General features: G+C 35.3%; 1 protein-coding gene across 3 annotated transcripts; it reads left to right on the top strand.

Annotated features, from left to right (window-relative positions):
- Window positions 1-70: 70 nt before the first annotated feature.
- On the top strand, window positions 71-12,477 carry LOC128265175 (uncharacterized). Of its 3 annotated transcripts, none has more exons than XM_053001027.1 (4): window positions 71-170; window positions 10,224-10,585; window positions 10,642-10,814; window positions 11,089-12,476. In XM_053001027.1, exons 2-4 carry the CDS (start codon window positions 10,236-10,238, stop codon window positions 11,637-11,639), a joined length of 1,074 nt encoding a protein of 357 aa, XP_052856987.1. In that variant the 5' UTR covers window positions 71-170; window positions 10,224-10,235; the 3' UTR covers window positions 11,640-12,476. The 3 variants fall into 3 exon arrangements, with proteins under 3 accessions (XP_052856987.1, XP_052856986.1, XP_052856988.1); XM_053001026.1 differs by having other exon boundaries at window positions 79-103; window positions 11,089-12,477; XM_053001028.1 differs by lacking the exon at window positions 71-170 and adding an exon at window positions 5,990-6,072 and having other exon boundaries at window positions 11,089-12,477.
- The last annotated feature ends 11,291 nt before the right edge of the window (window positions 12,478-23,768 follow it).

Below are 23,768 nucleotides of genomic sequence, written 5' to 3' on the forward strand. Positions count from 1 at the left end.
ACCCTGCAGTTTCAGTTATCAAGAAAAACATGTTTTAAGGACCTATGATAGGCAAAACTCACTTGCTTGACTTCAGTATTCAATTAGACATGGCCAATTCATGGTATGTTTAAAAGTCTTGCCACGATTTATCTTTTTTTAATTTAAAGGCGACCTACATTTTAGCAAAGGTAAAATAAACAGTGGAATTTAAAATGAGCAGTGACCAAAGTGATTAATCATATTTAAATTATTGTATTATATAGACTTGTAAATCACAACGCAACTTTGTCCGAGACTATTAATTTTTGCAGATTTATTTTTATTGTGTTATCAAAATCGTTTAATAAAAGATGGCATTTATTTATTTAGATTAGATACTAAGGTAATCGTAAATGACGACTTTTTGTAGCGTGTTCTCGCAGCTCACGGTGCTCTGGCTTAAAATTTAGTCGATTAAGGCATCGGCTGGTTGAAGCTAGCTTCCGTTCAAGCTTCATTTTTTTTTCGAAGCGCCTTGCCTGGCGCTATTTTTGATAAGGGCATAATAATAGATATGGCAAAAGAACGGGATTCCCTCTTTAACATATTTTACAATCTAGTAAATTTTAAATTGAATTGATAGGAAAAAAAATTGAAAAGCCAGAAAATTATAATGTCAAGGCTAATAAACTGCTTCAAAATTTGTAGACATGTGTGTTATTTACTTTTACACTTTATTTATTGGCATTCGGTTAGTCCAAATTTTTATTTTTACTATAAATTATTTCTTTTATCATAGATAAAGGCGTCAAGACAAATTGGAATTTTCGAAAGGTATTTCTGTGTTTCTCTCTTGTCTTCATTTTTGCTTCTATCAACTTTTTAAAGGGTATATTGTATTCGTTGAAAAGTATATATATTCTTGATCAGGATCGATAGCCGGTCGATCCGTCTATCTGCCCGTCTGTATTAACGTCGAGATCTCGGAAACTATAAAAGTTAGAGACTTGCAACTTGACATGCAGCGCAAGATTATTTCAAAAATCGTAAAAGTATGTAATGCCACACTTAAACATGTTAGACCATAAGTGTTGGACTTTGTGTGCATGTTTCGGTCATATTTTCAAAATTGAGCTAATATTTTAGAAGTTATCAGTCCTGTTCTAGTTTTCACTTCCGAAAGGCTAACACCGATTCGAATTTCCCAGACCTGTTCCAATTTTCACTTCCGAAGGATTTACTAGGAATCTAAGTTCCCTCTCTTAATTCTCTGTTAACTTCCGCAATAAACTCGGGGAAACTTTTCGCCAAACATTTGGCTGACGGATTCAAGTCCGCAAGAATAGAAATTAATAATTTTAAAATACTTTGCAATAACTTAAAGTGCAAATGAAATGTTTACTTTACCTGTTTTAAGGACATAAACGATTTAGTTAGTAATAACATATTTGACTTTTTAACAATTAGAATGGAGAGGGTTCTAACCTACTGGAGTTCTGCAAATCCGCCGACCCTGTTCTAGTTTCCGAACGAATTTGATAGAAACAAAGTATAAGTTGTCATGGTACGAAAAAAAAAATTATTTTTAGGGACTTATTTTTAGCAAGCGCTTTTCGGTTTGTTTTTATATGGTTAGAAGTTTAAATTATCTAAGTTTAGTTCAGTTAATTTAATGTACTTATTGTGCAAAGCGTGTTGTGTTGGGACCTATTTCATCGTCTTTGGCAACTTTGATCCCAAACACTACTTGTGAAAAGTTATCAACACTGGGGCCAAGCAAATGATACACGCACAAAATTTAAAATACAAAATGTAACATGGTAGCATGGGCAATCCAGGGATGCCCTAAGTCGGGTCCAATTTTCTCAGTAAGGTAAATAAATAAATAGATCTTTGTATGATTGCAACAATCTGCAAAACTTTCAGTTATTAAAGTTATTTCGAAATAATAGTTACTTACTGGCGATCTGGCATCTTAAATTTCGGTTATTGTCTTCTCAACTCGTTTTTTTCCCAAATTTCCAAAAACATTGTTGAAATCAAACCAACAGTCTTTGAATTATTTCGGGCATTACAGCTGATTTCCACACAAGTTGTTCAACACTATTGTTGGTCATTGTTAAAGGAAGTGATAAATTCTTTAAAATAAGTAGAATTCTTTTTTTTTTTTTTTGCTACCAATGATTTGTTTTACTGATTTTAGATCTGCGCCGGAAAATCAAGGTTTGATCTGTGGAGGATTTCATTAGTTACCGTAATTTTTTGCTTTGGAAGGTTTGCTGCTCGAGAAAATAACTTTGCAGTAAGCTATTTAATTGCCGATTTCAGCGATTTGCGAAGCAATATTTCATTGAGACTAATGCTTAGAAGCTGTACGACAATGTTGTTTTGTTTATGGTTTTGTTTAAAGCTTAGAATTGTTAATACTTTTTTAAGATTTATTTTTAAGCCCTTTCGCTCATGACATTTATATTTGTGTAATTTAATAAAAAACGCTTACTTAACTGAGATGTTTAAAATTATATAAGTATTCGAGTAATTATTTGCAGAATTTTAATTCAATTTGGTTTTTCCGAATAGGTGGTCTCAGCTGCTTTCAATTCGTGCTTATTGTAACAAAAATAGTGAAATTTGGAAATCCCATGAATCCCTTTTATGCTTTTCCATATTTCTTGTAAATTTAGCTGTCTGGTATAACAACTTTTTGGACCTCGTTATCTGCAACACTTTTATTTTTATAACTAATCTAACTCCATCGAAGGATTCCATTCCTTGTGAGCTTGCAAAAAAATGCATTATTGACCCGCATTGCAGGTGATTTACAAAATCAAAAAGGGCTGGATAGTATCCATTCAATTTTAAACTGAGAGCAGAGCCATAAAAAAAATTCATTTTTAAGAAACAATTCCGCCAATGTGGACAGTTTTCTTTGTGTTCCACTTTTTTGTCATATGCCAGAGGAGTAAACTGATATTTTAAATCTGTTATGCACTTCTAGCAATTGCTTTTCATGCATTACTAACGAGTACCAGGTATAAAAACAGCTAATCTTCAGAGTTTTATTGTGTTTCGTACTAAATAATAATTATAATAACGCACTGAGTTTGAAGTTTAGCCAACGCATACTGGGCACCCTGGGCCCAAAGTATGGTCAAAAGTCGGTTTTTTCTATATTAATAGAATATAAGCATAGAATATATTTTTTTGGCATATTTTTCATGCAATATTGAATAAAAAGTCAAAAAATCTATTAAAAAGAGATTAACAAGTTAGCTGATCGAAATGATTGTAAAGCCAAGTAAAAAATATAAATATTTTTATAATTTCGACAAAAACTTAAAAAAAACGCAGAATTTTCTCGCAATGGGTTACTTAGCTTTAGAATTACTTACGGTTACCCCACGGAAATTAAGTGATTCTTTTAAAATTAAATTCATTAGTCAAAAAACTACCAAAGTCTTCCGCCGATTTCGACCAGTTTTGCTTTAGTTTTCGGGAATTTCAATTTTGAGTATAAACTAAATTTTTCCTCAAATCTTCTCATACTAAAACTGAAATACATACACAAAACTTATAACAATACATACACTGAAGGGCCGTATGATGTCATCATAAAAAATAAGAATAAAAAAAAAGAATTGATTAAATTTTTGATTATGCAGATGCAAAGATGAGAGAAAAAAAATAAAAACAAGAAAGGAAGCAAACTTCGGCAAGCCGAAGTTCATATACCCATGCAGCTATTGCAAAAATTAAATATTTTTGAACACATTAAAATTATGATTTACTTGCGTGTATGTTTAAAAGCATTGAAGCTATGATGATTTACAGCTAAATTATTTGAGTTCCTATGGCAGCTATATGATATAGTTTTTCAATTTTAATAAAATTGAAAGCGTAATTCTGAACTGTCTTAAAATTAAATAATGAAAAAGAATTTCTAAAAAAACTACAAAATAAAAAAGTTATTATTTTTATTTTTAATTATTATTGTTCCCATGAAGCTTTATGTTATAGTCGTCCGATTTTGATGAAACTTAAACCGTAACTCTGAAATATTTAACCATTACTATATATCGAAGAACTAAAAAAAAATTGAAAACAAGAAGGAAAGCAAACTTCGGCAAGCCGAAGTTCATATACCCTTGCAGCTATTGCATTAATTAAATACTTTTGAAAACATTTAAATTATGACTTACTTGAGTATGTGCTAAAAAAAAACATTGAAACTATGATGATTTGCAGCTCAATTATTAGATAGTTATTTTATATATTTTTTATTATTTCTATGGGAGCTATATGCTATAGACGTCCGATTTTGAAAAAATTTATACCATAATTCTGAAATAATTAAACATTGCTATATGTCGAAGAACTAAACAAAAAATTAAAAAACAGAAAAGTTATAATTTTTTTCATTTATTTTTCCGATTGTTCCGATGGGAGCTATATGCTATAGTCGTCCGATTTTGATGAAATTAAAACCGTAATTCTGAAATATTAAACCATTACCATATCTCGAAGAACTAAACAAAAAATTAAAAAACAGCAAAGTTATAATTTTTTTTCATTTATTTTTCCGATTATTCCTATGGGAGCTATATGCTATAGTCGTCCGATCCGGCTCGTTCCGACTTATATACTACCTGCAATAGAAATACAACTTTTGGGAAAGTTTCATGCAGATAGCTTTAAAACTGAGAGACTAGTTTGCATATAAACGGACGGACAGACGGACGGACAGACGGACATGGCTAGATCGACTCTACTAGTGATGCTGATCAAGAATATATATACTTTATAGGGTCGGAAACGTCTCCTTCACTGCGTTGCAAACTTCTGACTGAAATTATAATACCCTCTGCAAGGGTATAAACAGCAAAGTTATAATTTTTTTGTATTTATTTTTCCGATTTTTCCTATGGGAGCTATATGCTATAGTCGTCCGATCCGGCTCGTTCTGACTTATATACTACCTGCAATAAAAAAATAACTTTGGGAAAGCTTTAAAACTGAGACAAGTTTGCATAGAAACGGACGGGCAAACGGACTGACAGACGGACATGGCTAGCGTTGCAAACTTCTGACTGAAATTATAATACTCTCTGCAAGGGTATAATGTTTAATTTACACTGGCTTAAAAATTTAAATCGATGAAATCCTCCAAAAAAAAGCCTTTATTTTTCGATGCAGATGGACTCCCTGATTCAAAAAATGTCACTCAAGATTTTTTGTATGGTACCATTTTTTTTAAAGTGTGAATAACGTTGTTCACCTGTTTTCATGCCAATTTTATTTCTTATATTCACTTCTTTTTAACCGATTTCGGTCTTCGATAGCTTATTTAACTAGAAAAAGATATTTCTTCAATTTTTAAAGATATGTTTATTCTATTATAGATGCTAGAGCTCGACAAAGTTTGAATAAATTGCAAAAACTGAAATTTTGACAACATAAATTGAAAACCGAAAATAATTTTATCACTTTATCTTGAAGATAAAATATTCACGAATCTTAAAAGTTATTATTCCGCCGTTAAATCTTTTTTATACGGATAAAACAAAATTGACATGAAAACAGTTGAAAAACGTTATCTACACTAAAAAAATTATGGTACCATACAAAAATTCTTGTCAATTTTTGAATTAGGGAGCCCATATGCACCGAAAAATAAAGGTTTGTTGTCTGGAGGCTTTCATCGATTTGAATTTGTAAACCAGTTCTATATTATTAATTTCGGAAGCTCGGGACCAAATATATGGTATTTTTAAAAGTTGATTAATCTAAACCACTTAATATTTTTTAGTGGTAGAAAAAAAAATATATTTCTTGTGTCTTGTACTTTAATATGCGTTCAAATGAATTGAATCTGTTTACTACTTTTTTTCCAAATCCAAAATATGGATGTTTAAATAAACTTAATATAACTTTATATTTTAAAAAGTTCAATCTTTTAAGAAGATAACTACATTATTTCAGCTTCCCAACTGTATAAGTAAACAATTACATATTTTTTGTCAAAAAATTTGATTTCTGGCACAAGTGCGACGTTGGAATTACAAAGCTAATAGTTAATTAAGTTTGATAACGGTACAGGTCGTAAACAACCAGGTAAAAGTTACAATTTGAGTATAAGTCGCTGGTTTTTGCCCTAGTTGATGTTGTTATAGTAATTGGAACCTATCTCCTGAGATTTAATCAAAATCGAACGAAGCGCTTCCGATCCTATATGTATTCTTAACCAGGATCGATAGCCGAGTCAGTCTGCACGCTCTTTGTTTTGTGACGGAATATTTAGTTTGAAATTTGTTAGCTGAGTAACGGATATCTAATAGTCGGGGAGTTGAACTATAGCGTTCTTTCTTATTATGTGTGGACTGATTTCTACAGTTGCCAAGGAAATGATCTGGAAAAGTTACATAAATTTGGTTGCTTTAGAAGAATTGTGCGTATATCTCGCTTCTCATCGTTTCGGATCTATCCCTTGACCGCAAAAGTAAAAAATCTTCAGCATACCGAACTAAGCATCCGTTCCCTTTTTTGTTTATTTTCGGTGTGAGCTCAGAGTTTTGCGAGCGTTTGTATCTGTCAATGGGTTGAAAAGGAAGAGCAAAAACAATAGCACACATAGTTGGTGCTGCCTTCGGTTTTAGCCAAAGTGATGTTGTGATGGTGGTGGGGTAGAGATATGAGCGGCAATTTTGGTGGTGGTTCTAAAGTTGAAGTTTGCCCTAAAATTGTTTGTTCTTTCTAGTCTATTTTATTTTATTTTTACATTTTTTTTATTTGTTTTGGGCAAAAATTCTTGAAGGCTTGAGTTAGTTGGCAATTCACAATTTTAGCTTACTGGACTTGACGGAAATTGGCCTTCGCTTGAACAAGACATCAAGCTTACAGTTTGTCAATACAACATTTTTTTTATTTTTTGCAATATCCTTATGTTGCAAGATTGCCACTGGTGAATAAAGAAAAAACGCTACCTTGTGCAAAATGTTTTTTTTTGTTTTCCTTAAAAGTGCTAAAATTAGAACTCTTTCTTTGTAAACTGAATACAATTTTTACTATAGAGAGCAACACATAGCACATCGACGGAGAGGCACAAGTTTGTAGCTCCATAAAAATTCTTTCAAAGTCTTCAGATATATAAAGCAGATATATAAACACAGGAGATTTTGACTTTTACCTAATTTAGTCAGTAATTGATGAACAGTTGTCCAGTTGTCAACTAGCATTTTTTTTAAATTTGCTCCCCCATCAGTCTCGAATTTCACTTCATCAACATTCTCCACATCAAACTGGGCAAAACCGTTTTAATTTTCGCAAGTAAGTTCGCTGCAGGCGACCTTTAATAATCCATCGATTTCAATTCCAATATGATGTCCTGCATTTTGTAGTCTTTTAAGTAGTGTAACGTTACGCCCAATTCCGGTTAACATAATTATCAGTCCACATATCGAGAGTCGCAGAGACTCCACCGCTTTCCACTGCTTCCTGAATCTCTTTTGAGATCAGCGCACGCTTGTCTTTTCTTCCCTTTGCGCATTCCGGCTCAATGTTGTCGAGTCAGGTCGTCCACATCAAAATTTTCTCCATATTCTCCAATTTTGAGGAAAAATGTTACGAGGCTTCGAAATCCAGAACCCATTACTGCGGGAAAGGGGCGCGCTTCTGAATGGCCTACTCGGCGAACTTCTCCGTTACCAACATTTTGTCTAGGCTAGACACCTTTTTTGCCTGCACTGGCTTTCGTAAGAAGAGGCAGCATATGTCACGAGACAAATTGGAAATTTGAAGTTTACCGCAAGTACTGCAATAAACCTAGACTTCCATTAGAGTTTTGTTCTCATGAAAAATATCTTCCACGTAATGCTTTTGCCCTTACGTTTAGGAGCTATGGTATATAACACGCGTTCTATGTTATTATTAATTTTTTCTTGCGAATTTTTTAATTCTGAACTTTCGATGCAGCGCACGTGAACTCTATCAGTTATTGACATTATTAAGCAAAACAAAGCTAGTAAATCACATTTGACAGACACAAATACTCAGACACTAAGGTGCTTTCAAGTCACCGTGGTGTTTGTAGGGAACCCGGGTGATACATGTGAATTTTACTTACTTGTATTCCTTGTTCAATGCCTTTTTTTAAATGCTTTTTCTTGAACATTTGAAATGTTTGGCTGACAAATAACAAATAGGTTAGCCTGCAGACAGACGAAAGGAGCTTTATTCCGGACAGACGAAAGAAATTGACTCCTTGATTCGTCTCTCTCTAGACTTGAACCTTGGAGGGATCTGTTTCTTGCCTATTTCAAAGGGTCAGCCAGAGAGATGAATTCCGTCATCCCACCCTTGTAGTTGAAGAGCGACCTGGTTTTTACCTGGCTTAAACGGATAGCTTTGGATTTACGGATTAGTTTGCCCCTTGTTCTTCTTGTCATGAGAGCGCGGACGGAAAGTAACAGGAACATGCTGACACCGTCAGTTGTTACGTAGTCCGCTTTCCGCAACCTCATCGAACCTCTCGAGCGAACCGGCTCTAGCCTGGTTCAAGCGGAGGGCCAGAGGAAACCTTAAAATAAATTTCCCTATAAATGAAAAACCGGTCTTGCACGTATAGAAAAGGATATTGAAGTTTTTTTTCTCTAAATCTTTTTATGTAATTTTTTTTTTCTAAACAGAAGGACGTAAAATTTAAAAGGTGTATTAAATTAATAGTCAAGTCTCTATCAGTTCTGAAACGTAAAAGTTCTGATTAAGTGGCCACTCAATTTCGCGTGTTGCAGAAGTTGTGGGCTTTGAAGGTTGCATGCTAAGAAATTACAAATTTGGCAATTAATGATCAAGGGTTTAGCAATCTACCGAAAAAATTTCTGGAAAAGCATATTAAAAACCTTGGCCCGGGAAACTGATCACTAATACACCGACGTAACACAGCTGTTTCAGCTGCTTTGTCAATTCAAATTTCAGCCAGATAAAATTGTACGGAACAGCTGACCGAATTTTAGCAATTTAGAAATTCAGTTGTTTTGGGGAATATCCAAAAGGGTTATTTTGCGAGTTCTTTTTTCGACTAAAAAACAAAACAAATTATTAATAACAGAACTGACTAATTTGTCAATCTGAAAAATGAATATAATATACTGGTATAGTTAGATTGTCTCTAGGAGCTTTTTGTAACCTTGACAACTTTATTAAAAAACAAGAAGGAAAGCAAACTTCGGCAAGCCGAAGTTAATATACCCTTGCAGCTATTGCATTAATTAAATACTTTTGAAAACATTTAAATTATGATTTACTTGAGTATGTGCTAAAAAAAAACATTGAAACTATGATGATTTGCAGCTCAATTATTAGATAGTTATTTTTATATATTTTTATTATTTCTATGGGAGCTATATGCTATAGACGTCCGATTTTGATAAAATTTATACCATAATTCTGAAATAATTAAACATTGCTATATGTCGAAGAACTAAACAAAAAATTAAATAACAGAAAAGTTATAATTTTTTTTCATTTATTTTTCCGATTGTTCCTATGGGAGCTATATGCTATAGTCGTCCGATTTTGATGAAATTAAAACCGTAATTCTGAAATATTAAACCATTACTATATCTCGAAGAACTAAACAAAAAATTAAAAAACAGCAAAGTTATAATTTTTTTTCATTTATTTTTCCGATTGTTCCTATGGGAGCTATATGCTATAGTCGTCCGATTTTGATGAAATTTAAACCGTAAATCGGAAATATTTTACCATTACTATATGTCGAAGAACTAAACAAAAAATTAAAAAACAGCAAAGTTATAATTTTTTTTCATTTATTTTTCCGATTGTTCCTATGGGAGCTATATGCTATAGTCGTCCGATCCGGCTCGTTCCGACCTGCAATAGAAATACAACTTTTGGGAAAGTTTCATGCAGATAGCTTTAAAACTGAGAGACTAGTTTGCATATAAACGGACGGACAGACGGACAGACGGACGGACAGACGGCCAGACGGACAGACGGACGGACAGACGGACATGGCTAGATCGACTCTACTAGTGATGCTGATCAAGAATATATATACTTTATAGGGTCGGAAACGTCTCCTTCACTGCGTTGCAAACTTCTGAGTGAAATTATAATACCCTCTGCAAGGGTATAACAAAAAAAAAATTTGATCATCAAGTTACCGCCCTAAATCTTATTGGCCTTTTTTCATCAATTAACATTTCTTTGAAAATTAATCAGATATTGTTCTGCTGCATTTTAAGGTCAAAAACAGAATGAATTTTATGACAAATTGGTGCATTGGCTTTTATTTTGCTACTTCGTTTTCATTTATGACCTGCACTGGTCATGGGAGACTGATTGAGCCACCCAGTAGAGCGTCAGCTTGGCGCTTTGGATTTCAAACACCACCAGACTACAATGATCATGAACTGTATTGTGGCGGGTTTGCCCGACAGTGGTCAAAAAACAATGGTAAATGTGGAGAATGCGGAGACGCGTGGGATGTGCCGGAGCCACGCCCCCATGAACTTGGTGGCCAATGGGGACTAGGTTTAATCGTGCGGAGTTATGTTCCAGGATCCAAAATGACTATACGTGTAGAACTAACTGCTAGTCATATGGGGTAAGACAAAATTATGTACAGCGCTGCTCCATGTTAAAAGACGTTTATCTTTACAGATATTTTGAGTTTCGGTTGTGTCCAAATCAAATCGCTAAACAGTCTTGCTTTGATCAAAATGTATTGCTTATACTTGATGGCTCTCCCTCCCAACCACTTCCAACGGACCTTGATATTCGTTTTTATCCGCGAAACGGAAGTCGCATATATGAAATACATGCACGACTACCTGGTAATTTTGTATTTAAATAATATAATTTTTTAATATTTTGCAAACTAAACCTATTTTATAAAGCCTTAAATTTGACTTGAAACTAATTTTTGTTTAGAGCCTTACCAATTTGTTACCAAAGATCTTAATTTGGTGTCAAATCCTGAGTACGATAAAAAACGAAATTGGACCAAATTAAAAAAGCTAAAATGTTAAAAAAAAAATTCTTTTAAACAGTTCGGCTTGTAAAGTAATGATCCATATTTTTAAATATGTCACCTTTGTATTGTTGTAGATTTTACGTGTGACCAATGCGTTCTGCAATGGCGATATGTTGCCGGCAATAATTGGGGCATATGTAGCGATGGTAATGGAGCCATTGGATGTGGCCCACAAGAAGAGTTTCGTTCATGCTCGGATATTGCGTTAACTACAGATGCTCTAACTCTTATTGGCCCTAGTCGTCCTTTGTACCCAACATCTACAACACATAATAGAACATCAACCAACACGGAGCAGAACTCAAAAAAAAATCACAGAAACAAATTTATTTATCCTTCTTTATGGGCGCTAGTAGCGATATTTTTATTGTTTCTATGTTGTGTTGTGGTTTTTTACATTTTCAATACTAACAAACCATTTTGTTCAAAAAAAAGAATTAGTAATCTAAAAAAAAAACTAATGTCTTGGATTTCAATTCGAAAATCCATGCTTGCATGTGATGCATTTAAGACCGCTCAAACTCTTAGCGATGTTAAATTTGAAAGCCCACCAATACCCCCTCCACGACCTAAAAGATTAGATCAGCTAGCTAAAAAGCAGTCAAATGAAACAATAAAGGTCTAATTATCATTTAGTTATGTTTATGTCGACGTACTCAGACAAAGCTTCATTATGAGATCACACATATTTAACAATGTATTTATGTTCATTAATTAAGATTAACACTAGAATGTACAATTATAAAGCCACCAGAGTAATTTAGTTTAAAAATGTAAAGGTCTACTTATTTATAATTTATTTATTTTTCGAAAGAATACATACATCTAAAAGTATACAAGAATTCTGCGAATCAATTTTGATAAATTTTTTTGGTTAAACCAAAGTATGGCTTCAACACAGAGGAGACCCCATTCAATAAGTTGTGCAAATTTCAGCATGCTCATTGTACTTTTGAAAGCAGCCACTGATATTACAAGGAAGGAAATTTACGAGACCTATATATAGTTTCGGAACATGAAGATTTGCGGCAGCGACATAACCTAAATCAATCTGAGCAACCTAGACGTACAACTGAGGTAAAGTATCCCGGAAGCAGAAGAACGCTGCTACAAAGACAACGTGGTATGAGAAAGTACGGCAAAGGCATGACGAACTGATATAAACCTGAAATCGTTCATTAACATAAATCCTGTAACCCTATTTTTACCAATTAACATCATCGTGGAACTAATAGGATGCTTTTTTACGAAACATTATTTACTTAACAGCAATCCTCGGCAATGATCACCGTGGGATGGCCTTCATCACTGCAATCGCCTAAACGGTTAGTGCGTTCTAAATAATTTTATCTTCAGTTCCCAACCAAGGCGCGTTTGGATAAATAATGAATTCAGTTTACTGGTGTTAAATAAACGAGTATAGAGATCATCGGAACTGGTGCGCGATTCCAAGATCATTCTATAGCCAACCCTTTAAGTTTCTAAAACCTTTTGTAAAAATAAAATCACAAATCTATTAAATAAAGTTTGGTAAATTTAATGAGATCACTTCCGCAATTCATGCATTTCCACAATTTTTTTTTATAACGTTTTAAAAAGATAATTATTGATTAATTTATTTTAATTTGTTTATATTTTACATCCTAGCACTACGAATAATTAAACTCTTAGCTTAATGTGCTAGTCACATTGTGTTGTGATACGGAATTACAATATTCTTATTCTAAATTACAATTTCTTTTAATATAAAATTAACATAGATTTAAATTTGCGTTAAAATTGAGTTAAGTTAGATAGAGTTTGTGGTAAAGTGTGCGGTTAGGATAAATTTGTATGTTTGGTTGCTTTTTATTGAGACGAGCAGAATTTAGAAAAAAGTGATTTGCTGAACTGGACAATTTGGTCCGGTTTACATTTAGATTATTAGTGCACTAAAGCTCAACTCAGAAAACAGGTACGACGGTTCCCTAGTGTGTATAATTTTGTGGAGCATTGTCAGAGTTCTGCGCTTTATTACAGATTTCAAATCCAAATTATAAATTTTATTTGCGTATTCAATAACATGGTCACGGGGTCTCAGCTTAAATACATATTGTGCTATGTTACTAAATGCTACATTCATTTTTCTAGTAGCATCACAACTACCAAAAGCTTCTATGCCATGCAGTAGAGATGGAGTCAGATAGGTTTATGCGACTTAGAGTCTTATTTCAGGAGGAATATACTGCTGGCTAACATTAAGTTGTCTTAAAAGTCCGTACGCTTTCCCTACTGCTCTGTTTATGTGGTCGTTCCAGGTATTGTTGAATGTGAGGCCCAGGTTAGTTGCCTTGTCGACATAGAAAAGTGTCGTTGTAAATTCTCTCTTTAAATTTTCTTCTTATGAATCATCATGCATTTAGGCTTTTTGGGAGTTAAGGCTAGACCATTAGCACTTGCCCACTGACTAATGCTTTGAAGGTCAGAGTTACAAGCACCGAAACAGTCATTAATACGACAAACATTTAATAGCAAATCGTCAGCATACTTGTGGACACTACAGTCGGAAGATCATTTATAAACATTGAAAACAAGATTGGCCCCACAACAGATCCCTGCGTTACACCCCGCGTGGTCCGTAAAACGAAGACGAATTAGACGCTGACACTACACATTGGTGACGATTACTTAGGTAGAACGATGCCTGCTCATCGAAGCGCTGGTTAATGAGGACCATGAGGGTTGATGATGATGGACCTTTTTTTTCAGTTAAGAAATGTTTGAGTTCTAGCTTCCATTTTAGCTTTTTTTACATGACCACCCATGTTTATGTAAAGTAGTAAGGCGGTTAACAGCAGCACTGCTTTATGTGTGTTGAACTGATTGCAGTTGAAGGGGTACAACTGCTTGATTACGATTAGTCCGACAGCGCTAAACTCCCATTAACTCTCAAGATGCAACTAGATATCTTCTCTCACCAAACAGTTGCACAAACAATTACCCAAGCGTTTCCAAATAAATTAATTTTATGAAATTGCAAAAGTTGCAAGTTATTCGCGTGGCGACTGATTTCACAAAAACAGTATAACTCGAATTGACTTATAGGTTGTTTTGTTTACACGGCTCAGATGAAAAGCTTGAAGGAGCGTTTTGTTGACGTCTGCCCTCTTCGACTCTCTCGCGTTCATTATAACGGAGTATGTTTTTTTTTGCTAGGATTTTGTATTTATTTGTTGAATCTTCTCCCTTCGGGCACTAAAAACAAGTTATAAAATCTTAAATCTTAAAGCATTGTTACAAAACTCACAGCCATAACCTTGTACTCCATAGTGGAGAGCGGTAGTTAATTAGCCAAATCAATTGTCGGGTTTTATGTTTTATTTGTTCGCGCTTAGCCTCTATGTGTTTCCTTTAAGGGGGAAGTACCCGAAGACGTTTAAAAAATCAATTTTTTTTATTGTCTTAATTGATATGTTTAAGCTTTAAGAAAATTCTAAGAAATTTTAAAAAGCGGATCTCAAAACCATGTTTTTTATAATGGCTTAGAGGATTGCAAAAAAAGGGTTGAACCGATTTTCTTCAATTTTCCATTCTTCATTATAACAATTCAATAACTTAATATATAGACGCGTCAGCTTGGTTTCACTTATCTGAGGCTCCATAAGGATATGATCGAAAATCCTTAGAGTAGATGAGTTGGCATAAGTACTTCGCCATCGTTTGGGTCATCTGACACTTGGGAGATTGGAAGACGATTTAATATCGGCCCACCTCGATAACCACAGGTTGAAGCTCCTCAAAGGTATTTAGAAATTGGCCTATCGTCTTCAGCAGCAGTGACTTGACCGATTTTGCCGCCCCCTCCTACAACCCGGCAAAGTGTGGGGCACGAGGATGGATGAACTTGAAGGCGCATACGACATTGGTTTAAAACTTTGACCAAAGAATGACCTAGCAAAGTATGTCTTGTAAGGCGGTTTTTCGATGATTTTTTGCGTGGTTTGAAATGGTCCGCATTGATCTACACCAGTCGTCAGGAATATCATCTGAGCTTGTAATTTATAAGCTGGTAAAGCACCCATTACCTGTTGAAGAATATCGGTTTGTAGTGAAAGCAGTTTTTGCAATTGCGAACCACATTCCGTACTCGTTCTCGTGCATTTACTATCCAAACTTGCATGCGTAATATTCCGATCAGCAAGTGCAAGTGTTTTCTATGCAAGTATTCCACGTACATTTTTACAAAGGTATTGTCCGTCGGCTATAATGCAGGAAATCTTGCATTGTACTTGACGAGTGCGTTTGCCAATCGGCCGCCTACTAACAATAAGTCAAAATTGCCGATTGGGTAGGTATATTCATCTAGAAGCGGTGTAAGTTTTTACATTTCAGGTCTGATGACTTCTCCTGCTCGAATTGAATAAATTTCAGCCTTGAAGCTATCGGGGTCTGTAAGCAATAATCCGAAAGAACGTGTTCTATATTTCGATTGGTGAAATGAACAATGCTTGTTCTGCTTGAAGAATAATTGTACAAATAAGAAGAATTCGCCGGACTGAAAAAAAATTTCGCTTATATGGGGAGCTCCAGTTGATTTGCGATGGTATAAATGTTAAATATTGTAGCGAAAAAAATCTCTTGTTCCTTGAGCTTGAATTGCACGTCACTGTCACCATGATCCCACTGTTGATGAATTGAGTTCCATTTGACAAAATCAAGTCCTGCGGACTTCAGAACTTGAGCTGTCCGCTATAAGAAGAGTTTTCAAGTCATTCGCGCCTGTGAGCATATCATCAACGTAAATTTCCTTCCGAAGGTCGGCAGTTCCGATTGGAAATCAGCTGGTTATAGATTTTCTATATTTCTAATATCTAATTTTTTAAAATATGTGAAATATGCGCATACCTATGCAATCGAAACGACAATGAGTCACTGTTAGATCCTGCCGGATTTAAGGCCCTACCATCACGATGTCATTGAGCAATTTGGAGAAAGAAGTTTGAGCCGATGCATCAAACACGACGGCAATTTAGTGGTCGCGCTGTTCGGTCTCAATACGCAATTATGTGGTATTATATAGTGTGGCTTTGCTGCATCATATGCCTGTGCAGGGTTCAAATGACCTAATCTGAGATATTCTGTTATACTACAAACATTTTCTTCAGGTCATTATTTTGAGATAAGCGGCGTTTGAGCATATAGAAACCTAGTGTTAGTAAACGGAAATCGAACTTGAATGCGACCATATTCTAATACTTGGGTATTTATTAGCTATTTCCGTCTCTATATTCTCTTGAGTTGAGTAAAAGTATTTTAGTTCTTCGAATTAAATATTCTGATTCTTGAAGTTTTCCACCAACTATCCACCCTAACGTGGGGTCTACCTGTTTTTTACCTGGTTCAAACGGATAGCTTTGAATTTACTGATTAGTTTACTCCTTATTCTTCTTGTCATGAGACCACGGACGGAAAGTAACAGCAACATCTTAACACCGTCAGTTGTTACGTAGTCCGCTTTCCGGAACTTCATCTTCCTCTGGACTCGAGCCTCTCGAACCTCTCGAGCCTCTCGAACCCCTCGAGCGACCTGGTTCTAGCCTGTTTCAAGCGGAAGGTCAGACGAAACCTTAAAATAAAATCAATTTCCTAATAAATTAAAAATCGGTCTTGCACGTATAGAAAAGGACATTGAAGATATTTTTCTCTAAATCATTTTATGAAGGAAGTGAAGTTAAAAAATGTATTAAATCAATAGTCAAGACTCTATCAGTTCTGAAACTTAAAATTTCTGATTGAGTGGAACTTGGGGACTTTGAAGGCTGCATGCTAGGAAATTACAAATTTGGCAATTAATGTTCAAGGTTATAGCAATCTTTTGGGTTATTTCTGACACTAAAAGAATCTAAGCCGACTATCGTAAAATTTTCTAGAAAAGTATATTAAAAGCATTGGCCCAACTCTTTTGGACTGATCATTAATGCACCGACGTAACACAGCTGTTTCAGCTGATTTGTCAATTGAAATTTCAGCCAGTTAAATTTGTACGGAACATCTGACCGAATTTTAGCAATTCAGAGATTGCTAATACTTGACGGCCCTCCCTCCCAACCACTTCCAACAAACCTTGATATTCGTTTTTATCCGCGAAACGGAAGTCGCATATATGAAACACATGCACGACTACCGGGAAATTTTGTTTTAAAAAAATTACATTATATAATTTTTAATATTTTGCAAACTAAACATCTTTTATAAAGCCTTAAATTTTACATGAAGCTAATTTTTGTCCATTAACAATTTGTAACCAAAGATCTTAATTTGGTGTAAAATGTTGAGTTCGATTAAAAACGAATTTGGACCAAATTAAACAAGCTAAAATGTTAAAAAAAATGTTCTTTTAAACAGTTCGGCTGTAAAGTAATGATCCATATTTTTAAATATGTCACCTTTGTATTGTTGTAGATTTTACGTGTGACCAATGCGTTCTGCAATGGCGATATGTTGCCGGCAATAATTGGGGCATATGTAGCGATGGTAATGGAGCCATTGGATGTGGCCCACAAGAAGAGTTTTGTTCATGCTCGGATATTGCGTTAACTACAGATGATTTAACTCTTGTTGGCCTAGCCGTCCTTTGTAGTCAACATCTGCAAAACATAGTAGAATATCAACAAACACGGAGCTGAAAAAAATCACACATTCTTATTCTCTTACAATTGTTGTTGTTGTTGTGTTACATATTCAATACTAACAACTAATTTTTTTCAAAACAAAGAACTAGCAATCTAAAAACAAACTAATGTCTTGGGCTTCATTTCGAAAATCCATGGATGTGATGCATTTAAGACCGCTCAAACTCTTAGCGATGTCAAATTAAAAGCTTACACGATTAGATCAGCTAACTAAAAAGCAGTCAAATGAAACAATAAAGGTCTAATTATCATTTAGTTATGATTATGTCGACGTACTCAGACAAAGCTTCATTATGAGATCACACATATTTAACAATGTATTTATGTTCATTAATTGAGAAATTTAGTTCAAAAATGTAAGGGTCTACTTATTTATAAAATGCACTCTTTTAGTAAAGAATAAATCTTAAAGTATACAAGAATTCTGCGATTCAATTTAAATACATTTTTCTTGTTAAAACAAAGTATGGCTTAAGATAATAAAAGAGATCCCGCCTAATTAAATAAATCAGCTGCAGAGTGGGTTAATACCCTTTAAGTGTAGTGAGGAAATCAATGACATCTGAGGAGACGGCATCAAAAACGTAAATTGTGACCCCATTCAGTAAGTTGTGCATATAGGTAACACTAGCAAATTTCAGGCTCATTGTACTTTTGAAAGCAACCACTGATATAACAAGGAAGGAAATTTAACGAGACCTATAGATAGTTGCGGAACATAAAGATTTGCGGCAGCAACATAACCTAAACCGACCTGATTAACCTAGACGTGCAACTGAGGCGCATTATAAAGTATCCCGGAAGCAGAAGAACGCTAAGAATGCGAAATTACGGCAAAGGCATGACGAACTGATATAAAAGGGTGCAACAACGGCGAGACAGTCGAGCATCATAACCTGAAATCGTTCATTAACACAAATCCTGTAACCCTCAGTTTACCAATTAACATCAACGTGGAACTAAGATAGGATGCTTTTTTACGACACAATATTAACTCAACAGCAATCCTCGACTAGCATCACCGTGGGAAGGCCTTCATCACTGCTATCGCCGAAAGTTTTAGTGCGTCCTAAATAATTTTATCTTCAGTTCCCAACCAAGGCGCGGAACTGATAGCAGCTGTAGACCGATTGGCACGGCATAGAGTGTCCATACAACGGGCGAGACGTCTGGGGCGGGAATTTAAAAGTCTATTGGAAAACGTCTGGGGCGGGAAATTCAAAATCGGGAAGGAGGAACTACGCTGTGGCACGCTGTGGTATAAGGAGCTGTGAGCGTTGTGGGAACCATCTGGAAGAACGAGTTGACTCGAGGGCTACAAGTTACCAATGACAAGTACGAGAAAAATAAATGTCGAGGGAAGGATGTCAGAATATGGAGGATATCTAGGCAGAATGAAGAACTAGACTCGTTCCCGAAGTAAGGGTTGAATGTTAGGAGTGAATGACTCCCCAAAAAATTAAAAAGCAAACAGAATGAACGCATGCAAGCAGATACCTACCAGTTACCAGTTAAATGGCGAATTCGTCCGTAGTAACGGTAGTGCTGCGAGAGGGAGTGGTGCCCTGAGCACCAGTCAAGGAAAGGGAGAGTCTCAGAGAGACGGCAATATATGGGAACAGCGAAGGGCCAAGTGCGAAAGGAAACGACGAGACAGCACCGGACTTCGAACCATGATATTGGTGCCGTGCGCAGAGGGCGGAGAGTCGAACGGTAAAACCGTGGACTTTGGACCAGGAGGCAAGGAGATACCGAGAATTAAAGGTAAACAGAGGCCTATATAAGCAGGCCGGACGCTGGAAGCGGGATCAGTCATCAGTCAATCAACAAACAGTTATCATCAGTGAAAGTTTATACGAGTACCAACGCGAGTGAACAACAAATCGAATCAACGTCAGCAAGCAGCATAGCCGTGCGGAGTCAACAAGGAGCAAGATCGCTACGTCGAGACTTTTGGGACTTAGAGTTGAAGTTTCCGAATTGAGACCCAGGAAGCTGAGGTCCTTACGGCATCAAACAGCTAAGTCTAGGCTCTTTGTCACAACTTCTGCACGACCCATCGAATTTTAAATTCCAACTAAACTAATAAATCAGCTGAGATGTTCATCTGGATTCAACCTATTTTAATTCAGTGTTGGGATTATATCAGAATTCGCTCTACAATTCCTACGCTCATTTGAAGCAACCAGGAAGCTACTTTCTCAATAAGATTGCATTGTAAATTTTTTGCTCTGCTTGCTCAAAAATATGTGATGTACACTGACATGATCTCACTTCCGACTGTCCAAGACTTGACTGAACTGCATTGTTTGGTTTTCGACCGCGTTTCTGAAGAAATTCCCTGATTTTGTATATTTATTTATTAATTTGTTTTACCTTCGTGGCTTTAATTAAAAATTAATGCTCACCGTGGATTTTGTGCCCCCTTGGCTGAGTAGTGTTATGCCTCCTTGGCTGAGTATCGGTATATGTCATGTCGATATATATATATATATATATATATATATATATATATTATAAGAATAAATTATATTATATGTAAGAATAAAATAAATTATATATATATGAGGAATTGTCGCTAAACGGCCAGCACTCGTCCAGTGATTCGAGTGTCGATATTCGAGATCCGTGGATGACGTTTCTCTAGCAATTTTGAAAACGTAGTTATTAGATTATATAACTATATGCTAAACCTGCCCCGGCCCAGAATAGAGTTCCTAGACCAGTATAGAAACAAGCAGTGGTTCAACAGATCCAAGAACAAAAACATAAAAACGACAAATGGATTAGATTCAATGATCGCCTCTTTGCAACAAGGCCTCGTGAACTTCATGACATTATTTCAGACAATAATGTCGGAGCTAATGAATAATCAAAATCACCTGATCCAAATACTTACGAACAAACATAATAAATAATGCTCTCTCTTAGAACTTGCTTCTAGAATTTCCCAGCACAAGCTAGAGCTGTCGCATCAGAAACGCATCTAACAAGCAAAACAAATTTCTACACTATTAATTATATATTTTATGGCACGAATCGTCCGGACGGCAAAGCCCACGGTGGCACTGGTATATTGGTAAAAAAAAACTTATACAGCACAATATTCTTCCAGCGCACGAAACAACCTAATTGCAGGCTACAACACTAAGAGTAAATACAAACAGTGGTATCACTAGCCACTTTTTACTGTTCTCCGCAATTTTCTTTCACTGAAAACAAATTTATGCACTTCTTTAATTTACTAGGAGGCCGGTTCGTAGCAGCAAATGACTATAATACAAAGCACGCTCACTAAGGATCTCGCCTTCTAAGCCCAAAATGCAGATAATTATACAGCGCGAGTATCGAACAAAGCAATAAACTTTGTCTCGCCATAAAGAATTACAAACTGGCCAACCGACCCAAATAAACAGACATATTTAATTGACTTCGCCATCTCGAGAAGAATTCACGGTAATCTCATAGATGCCGAAAGTCTATCTGATTTATCATCTGACCACTCGCCTGTACTTATTCGACTCTTTGAGCGCCTTCAGCTATCCAAAAACCCAAAGTTCTTAACAATGAATAGAACGAATTGGCTAAAACACAAAAAGTATACCAGTTCACAAATCATCCTAGATCCAATCATCAACAGCATTAAGGCCAAAGTTGACACAATAAAAAACCTGGAAGCACTGCCTGTATCTGCTGGAAGTAGCGCAACACCAAAAACTCAATATCAGCTCCCAGAAACCACTCCAACAGTTATATTGAGCAATTAGTCAGAGAAAGGTGCGGTCTCCGTCGAGACTAGCAAGGCAGTAGGTCGCCATATGCTCACGAAAAACAAGTTCAAAAATTATCACCCAAGAGCACAAGATTTCCGCTCTGGAAAGTTCATCCCAATATATAAGCCCACCGATTCTAGCTGAAACACCGTTGAGAGACCAAGATGGCTCTTGGGCTAACCGTAATGCCGAAAAAGCGAACGTTTTCGCAAAACACCTATACATCGTTTTTAAGCCAAATGAAGCTGCAGGCACATTCACAATACATGCACTAAGCCAATGCGAGCACACCACATATGTCATATTCCAGAATACTAAGATCTCAAAGTTTATCAAGGAGAATCTAAAGCCAAATAAATCTCCTGGGCTTGACAAAATCACACCCAAAATGTTAGTACAACACTCAACATCCGCAATAAGTTTACATCAGAAATCTTTTTAATGCCATTATGAAATAGGGTCACTTTCCGCAGCAGTGGAAAGTAAAATAAGATAAAATTCTTCCTTCGTCATACATATAATATTATCAAAAGTTAACAAACAAAGAAAAATAATATTATCAAAATGAGCAACCAATCTCTAAAATATTGTAAATCTTGTCTCCGATTGATCTTGGTGGGAGGACAATAAAATCTTCACGCTCGCATTGAGGAGCACAAACTGAATGCTATTTAACCGCTCAATAGCAGAATTGAAAAGTTCTCTTGTAGTTCCATGTGACGAATCCTTCGCTATATGTATTTCTTATAAATCGAAACGAAAAACTCGAGGTCATAGCAGGTTTTAATCTTTATAGCACACATTTTTTGATAACTTTCATCAAACTAGCACTCCCTAGGGAGTGATCCCCGGACTCAGATAGGACTAGCGCAAGTTTTGTCAGCACGTCATCGCAAACTTTTCAGCTACCTCTGGGTATAGCAGCTGAACGTCTAAAACTACTCTTTGCAATTATGGAGATGCCGTACACTTCTGGTTTTTGACCTTAGATTCAGCTTGTATCGTTAAAGCTTCTATAATGTGTGTTCATATAATTTTTTTAGCATTGCAAATTCAAATAGTGGTCTGTGTCGTTACTTTTCGATATATTTTATTTTGCAGCTAACTTGTTTGATTTAACACCTTTGCAACGGCGAAAGTTCTTTGACTTTTCTTTTTTTACAATTTCATACTAATTTATGTTTTTCCAATATGTTTGACATCGATCATACCGCTGGTATGGCTATGGCTTGTAATTACCTTCTTAAATTTATTTTTCTCAGTAAATATTATTATAAGATAATTTTAGATGATGCAAATCTAATTCATATAATTTTAGCTTATTTGTTTTCAAATCATTTATTTGGTTGTAATACGTTTTTATTCTCTAATGTATGATTTGGTATTGCTGTACCCAACGGGTTCCAAACAACTTTAGGTATTTCTTTTATCTCACTTATATAAGACAAGGACAGTGTGATGAGCAACCAGTATGTCATTATCTGTTCGAGCAGTGCAATCGGATCTTATAATCAAGATTCCCTGTTTTGGTAAATCTATTATTTTTAATTTTGAGACGCCTCATTGAACTCAAGCCATGGTATTGTTTTGAACCATTAAGAGCCAACTACATTTTTTTTTAAATTTTGTAATTATTATGTTTGCAAAACTATATCATCCTTATTGGATAACTGTGTCTTTAACTTAATCATGTGAATTGACTCATGTATCGTATCAATAAACATTCTTAACTGCCGAACTAAGTCAAAATCTTAAACTTGTAGCTCAAAAAGGCGATTTAATTGGTCTCAAAAAATGTTCCTTTTATTATCATGCCTCTTGGTTAATAGTTCCCAAACCGTCTCATAGTTCTCCCCAGATCTCAGCAATAAGTGGTAAACCACATTTCTGGCTTCTCCCTTAAGTGAGATCTTAAGGTAATTTAAGTTTAAGGAAGGAGTTCATTAAATAAGTCATAAAAGGACCTTTTCTCCCTTCGAATCTCCAAAGAATGTAGGAACCTTAATTTTAGGTAGTGTGGCAAATCATCTATTTTGTGATTTCTAACTGCTACCTTACTTGGCACAATGTCCTCGAGATTTTTTTTTCATATTTTTAGTCACTGTAGAAATGTCAAACTCTTATTCGTTTAGCTCTTCGTCAACATTGCCATCAGTGACATCAGTCTGGTCATTTTTTTTAAGCCAAACTACTTTCTCCCAATAAAATTATATTTTTACAATCCTGATCTCAAAAGTAGAAATATTACTCTAATTATTCCTTTAAAAGTCTCTTTTAAATATTTTTTTAACTGCTCAATTGCTTTATCTT

This window comes from Drosophila gunungcola, unplaced genomic scaffold (genome assembly GCF_025200985.1).
Source record: "Drosophila gunungcola strain Sukarami unplaced genomic scaffold, Dgunungcola_SK_2 000098F, whole genome shotgun sequence".
Lineage (NCBI taxonomy): Eukaryota > Metazoa > Arthropoda > Insecta > Diptera > Drosophilidae > Drosophila > Drosophila gunungcola.